We start from the raw sequence: 6,000 nt of genomic DNA on the forward strand, positions 1-6,000 counted from the left end.
TGTTGCCATTGTCAACTATGTGAAGGTAGTCTTTGTAAAGCAAACAAATAAAAACATTGCAGCTTGTAGGTAGAAAATATCCTGATAAATATAAATATCTTATAAATCACATGGCCCGTCTGCAACGAACTTGAAACATTTTATCAACTATCAACTGTGTCCAGCCCAAAGCTCATGCTAGCAAACTTGCAACATTGTATAAAATATTCTGGGTCCTCAGTTTCCAGCGCCAGTGAGCTCTGGACAGACACAGCTGTAGGCTATTTGTGGAAGGGATAAGGTATTCAAGTATGTGGCTCCCAAGTGGCGCAGCGGTCCAAGGCACTGCAAGTCAGTTAAGAACACATTTTTATTTACAATGACGGCCTAACCCGGCCAAACCCGGATGACTCTGGGCCAATTGTGCGCCGCCCTATGGGACTCCCAATCACGGCCAGATGTGATACAGCCTGGATTCGAACCAAGGACTGTAGTGATGCCTCTTGCACTGAGATGCAGTGCCTTAGACCGCTGCCCCACTCGGGAGCCCAACGTTGACAGGAGTGCAAAAAATGTATACTTTTACAAAACTTGTAAATGTAATGAAATAAACCAAAACTTGGTTCTCAAAAGTGTAGCATAGGTTGTGAGCTCTCCAAACAACGTGTCCACTCCAATGAGAACGGTAAACGACTGTAATAATAATATATTGAATGCGTTACCAGAAGTTACCGTAACCAAACAAACATTGTAGATTAGAATTTATGGTTATTAAGCTGTTAGGGCTAGGGGGCAGTATTTACACCGCCGGATAAAAAACGTACCCGATTTAATCTGGTTACCACTCCTACCCAGTAACTAGAATATGCATATACTTATTACATATGGATAGAAAACACCCTAAAGTTTCTAAAACTGTTTGAATGGTGTCTGTGAGTATAACAGAACTAATTTGGCAGGCAAAAACCTGAGAAGGTTTCATGCAGGAAGTGGCCTGTCTGACAAGGTGTTGTTGTTCTTGCTTCTGTTTATTGAAGAGTCAGGATCTTAGCTGTAACGTGACATTTCCTAGGGCTCCAATAGGCTCTCAGAGCCCGGGAAAAACCTGAACGATGACGAGGCAGCCTCAGGCTGAAACACATAATCGCCTTTGCCAAGTGGCCCATCAGAGGACAATGGAATTAGGCGCGTGCCCGATTCGACCCAGTGATATATTTTCCTTCGGCTGTTTATCTAATTGCAGATTCCCGGTCGGAATATTATCGCTTTTTTACGAGAAAAATGGCATAAAAATTGATTTTAAACAGCGGTTGACATGCTTCGAAGTACGGTAATGAAATATTTAGAAATCTTTTGTCACGAAATGCGCCGTGCGTGCGACCGTTATTTACCATTGGGATAGTGTCTGGGACGCATTCGAACAAAACGTCGCTGTTGGAACATAACTATGGATTATTTTGGACCAAACCTACATTTGTTATTGAAGTAGAAGTCCTGGGAGTGCATTCTGACGAAGAACAGGAAAGGTAAGACCATTTTTCTTATAGTAAATCTGATATTGGTGAGTGCTAAACCTGCTGGGTGTCTAAATAGCTAGCCCTGTGATGCCGGGCTATGTACTTAGAATATTGCAAAATGTGCTTTCACCGAAAGCTATTTTAAAATCGGACATATCGAGTGCATAGAGGAGTAATGTATCTATAATTCTTAAAATAATTGTTATGCTTTTTGTGAACGTTTATCGTGAGTAATTTAGTAAATTGTTAGTAAATTCGGCGGAAGTTTGCTAGTTCTGAACGTCACATGCTAATGTAAAAAGCTGTTTTTTGATATAAATATGAACTTGATTGAACAAAACATGCATGTATTGTATAACATAATGTCCTAGGTGTGTCATCTGATGAAGATCATCAAAGGTTAGTGCTGCATTTAGCTGTGGTTTTGTTTTTTGTGACATTATATGCTAGCTTGAAAAATGGGTGTCTGATTATTTCTGGCTTGGTACTCTGCTGACATAATCTAATGTTTTGCTTTCGTTGTAAAGCCTTTTTGAAATCGGACAGTGTGGTTAGATTAACGAGAGTCTTGTCTTTAAATAGCTGTAAAATAGTCATATGTTTGAGAAATTGAAGTAATAGGATTTTTAAGGTATTTGAAAATCGAGCCACAGGATTCAACTGGCTGTTACGTAGGTGGGACGAATTCGTCCCGCCTGCCCCATAGAGGTTAACGGTAAATGTACTGTAGTACTGGTGATATCTGTAATGGGGAATTGATAGACACTAACAATCAAAGGTTAAACAATTCACACAATGAAGTTACGAAACAATGAATGCGCACAAAATGGTGGGAAAGAATGCATTCTGCATCTTACCCACACTTCCCTTCTTCTTGGACCCAACCATCCCCACAGCCGCGTCAATGAATTAGTTCACTGAGACGGGTGCAAGTCAGACTTGAGTCTCGGGTGCCATAAAAAAAAACATCTATTTGCAACTGCTCGACTAAAAAAAATCTTGGTCGACCAAACAATCGACCAGATGAGGTCAGCCATAATGTATGTGTTGAATATATTCCACGATTTGAGCGAGTGCTCGGCTCGTGCTCTACACTGTGTGCACCCGTATGCGCGCTGAAATCTAAGCCCACCGTGACCTATAGCCCCGCCCACCGGGTGAAATGGCTGAAACCGTGTGCCCCATGTCTACGTTTCGCTTTGTTCTGTTTAGCGTAAAATATAATGTCCACAACCACGATTACGCTCTAGAAATGAATAGTCCATGGCCTCATAGTTAAGTTGATTAATAACATTACCCCGGCTTTAATTGCCATGGTTTGCACTGTAGCCTTCAAATGTATACAGTGCATAAGAGTGGGGTTTACTAGCCTGATGCTTGACTCATGCTTCGCGAAGGTGCTTCCAATCCTTATATCCGTCTAACAAATTACCTTTCCATAGTGGAACTCAGGAAAATGTCTCCACATTTAACAGAAAACAGCATCCCTTGACGAACTGTATTTCAGACTAACTGTCCATACCATATGATTGTGATAAAACCAATAAGATGCCAGTAACCTCCTACTGCATTTTCCCAAAATGTCTGATTAGTCAGGAGACAATACAAGCTACAAATTAAATTAATTTATTACATTCTTTATATTCACTACATGACCAAAAGTATGTGGACAGGGGTTGAGGTCAGGGCTCTGTGCAAGCCAGTCAAGTTCTTCCACACTGATCTTGACAAACCATTTCTGTATGGACCTCGCTTTGTGCACGGGGGCATTGTCATTCTGAAACAGGAAAGGGCCTTCCCCAAACTGTTGCCACAAAATTAGAAGCATAGAACCATGAAAAACAGCCCCAGACCACTATTCACCAAACTTAGTGGTCTGGGACACCAAACTTTACAGTTGGCACTATGCATTCGGGCAGGTATCGTTCTCCTGGCATCCGCCAAACCTAGATTTGTCCGTCAGACTGCCAGATGGTGAAGCTTGATTGATCACTCCAGTGAACGCATTTCCAATGGTCCAGAGTCCATTGGCTGCGAGCTTTACACCACTCCAGCCGACGCTTGGCATTGCGCATGGTGATCTTAGGCTTGTGTGCAGCTGCTCGGCCATGGAAACCCATTTCACAAAGCTCCCGATGAACAGTTCTTGTGCTGACGTTGCTTCCAGAGGCAGTTTGGAACTCGGTAGTGAGTGTTGCGACAGACGATTTTTACGTGCTTCAGCACTCTGCGGTCCCATTCTGTGAGCTTGTGTGGCCTACCACTTTGTGGCTGAGCCCTTGTTGCTCCTAGGCATTTTCACTTCACAATAACAACACTTACGGTTGACCGGGGCAGCTCTAGCAGGAAATGCGATGAACTGACTTGTTGGAAAGGTGGAATCCTATGACTGTGCCACGTTGAAAGTCACTGAGCTCTTCAGTAAGGCCATTCTACTGCCAATGTTTGTCTATGGAGATTGCATGGCTGCGTGTTCGATTTTATACACCTGTCAGCAACGGGTGAGGCTGAAATAGCCAAATCCACTAATTTGAAGAGGTGTCCACATACTGCATATATTTTAAGACAGCCTGATTTGGGTGGGCCAGTATTCAACCTGTCGTGGCTTTGCCTCTGTAAGGCCTGTGTGTTTATTTCCTACCTGTATTGTTGTGTGTTTTCACAGATAGTCAGTGAGACATACCCTGTGGTGTGCAACAGTGATCCGTACCAACACAAGCCCTTCACCTCCTCTGGACACCACTTCCTAGAAGACCCTAATCCCAACCTTAACCCTAGCCCCAACCCCAGCAGGACCACTCTCCACTCTGCTATCGTCCGCATCACTGACTCCCTGCAGGCAGACATCATGGTGAGGGAGAGGAGAGAGAAAGAAGGGGCGAGGGAGAAAGAGAGGGAGGAGAGAGAGAGGGAAAAAGAGAGAGAAAGGGAGGAGAAACAGGGTGTGGCAGGGCCCCACAGTGTGAGCCTCTGGGTTCTGTCTGCTGATGGGAGGGTTGGTAAGGCCTCAGAACTGGGACAACTCCCGCTGCATAGCAACCAGCTGTCCCCCCCTCCCTCAAGCAGGGCCCATCTCCTCCCCCCTCCTCCCCACCTCCTGCCCCCTCCCCCCCCCAGGCAGAAGCGAGGCAGCTCCACTGCTGTGGGTCCTGTGCTCAATGGGATGAACCCTAAAATGTCAGAGCCTCTGATTGGCTCTCCAGACTACTTCAGACCATTCCCCTCTGGAACCAGCAAGAGGCTTCAGACAAGCTCTCCCAGGGAGCCAATCACAGGTCAGATGGACTTCCTGTTCATCTCCAAGCCGCTGAAGCATCATCATGAAGAGAGCGTGAGTCCACTGGTTGCCAAGCAACGGGCCAGTAGGGAGGATTGGCGGTTGGGCCAGAGGCACTTGGTGATGCTGTCAGAGGAAATAGATGTAGAGAACATCAGAGTTTACGGAGTCCGCATCTTCCGGTCCCAACTCGGGAACAAGACCCCACGGCATTACACCTCCCTCTATCTCTCAGAACATCACTCACACATACACGATGTCAAAACCAATTCCCTTTACGACTCAGGCATGGAACACACATTGAAAACCTGCTCCTCTTATGAGTCTGGCTCAGAACACACACTGAGACCCAACTTCCCCTTCGACCCGCAGCAGGCTATCAGCATCCCTACAGCAGAGAATGTTCTCTTACCATGAATGGAGAGTAGGACTATATATTATCTAGCTAGCTATATATTCTATAACATAGCAATTACGTTCGATTTTTTTTTTTTTTACAATAAATTTGAACTGCAAACTTCATTGATATCATGCGTATTTATTTAATCTGTTTTCTCTGGACGATGCATACACTTCCACTAGATGGAGACAACCATTTGACTCCGTCAGAGATACTGATGACGACACAACCTTGCGGAAGTTGCAACCCTTCAGGGTGTACGCAGGCAAAGATTATGGATATAGTAACAAGATGCATGTCTCTCCGCCCTAACAATGTCAGTCGTTGTCCACAAAGCGGCACAGCAGTCTGTCTAGCTCCGGCCTATCCTTTCTATGGATTGGTGGATACGTCTCATTATTGTAATCTGTTTTTTAAATATTCGATGAGGGTTGTTGACTTCATCCGCTTGTATTCAATGGTGAGATAGTTCCAGCGGGACTTTTACCGGATCAAAGAGAGCGCACAGCAGGAAAAGCTTTCTCTCTGTGACCCCCCCCCCCCCCCCCCCATCCTGAGTGAGTCTGATCACACCGTCCTACAGACGAGGATAGTCACACACACCCCCAGCACTGAACACACCCAGGTCCCACAACTGCACTGACCCTCCATCATAGAGAGGGATACATTCACAGAGCTGGAGAGAGACATGGTGGAGCTCAGGGAGCTAGTCCACACAATCCAGACAGAACAAACCCACAAAACAGACCAGCACAACAACACCCCCCACAACAAGACCCAGAGAGCAGAAGGTGGAGATGGACGGCTGCCTGAGAGAGCCGGCTGCT

The 6,000-nt window shown here is 45.4% G+C and overlaps 1 protein-coding gene across 3 annotated transcripts in view; it reads left to right on the plus strand.

Annotated features, from left to right (window-relative positions):
* LOC106613426 (nuclear receptor corepressor 1) overlaps nt 1-5,295 on the plus strand; it is a 77,025-nt gene extending 71,730 nt beyond the window's left edge. For all 3 annotated transcript variants that reach the window (XM_045687248.1, XM_045687249.1, XM_045687250.1), the window contains exon 6: nt 4,162-5,295. In XM_045687248.1, the coding sequence (XP_045543204.1) occupies nt 4,162-5,190 (1,029 nt within the window). In that variant the 3' untranslated portion in view covers nt 5,191-5,295. The remainder of the gene's footprint in view (nt 1-4,161) is intronic.
* Nucleotides 5,296-6,000: the final 705 nt, after the last annotated feature.

The sequence above is a fragment of the Salmo salar genome, chromosome ssa10, assembly GCF_905237065.1.
Source record: "Salmo salar chromosome ssa10, Ssal_v3.1, whole genome shotgun sequence".
In the NCBI taxonomy this organism is placed as follows: Eukaryota; Metazoa; Chordata; class Actinopteri; order Salmoniformes; family Salmonidae; genus Salmo; species Salmo salar.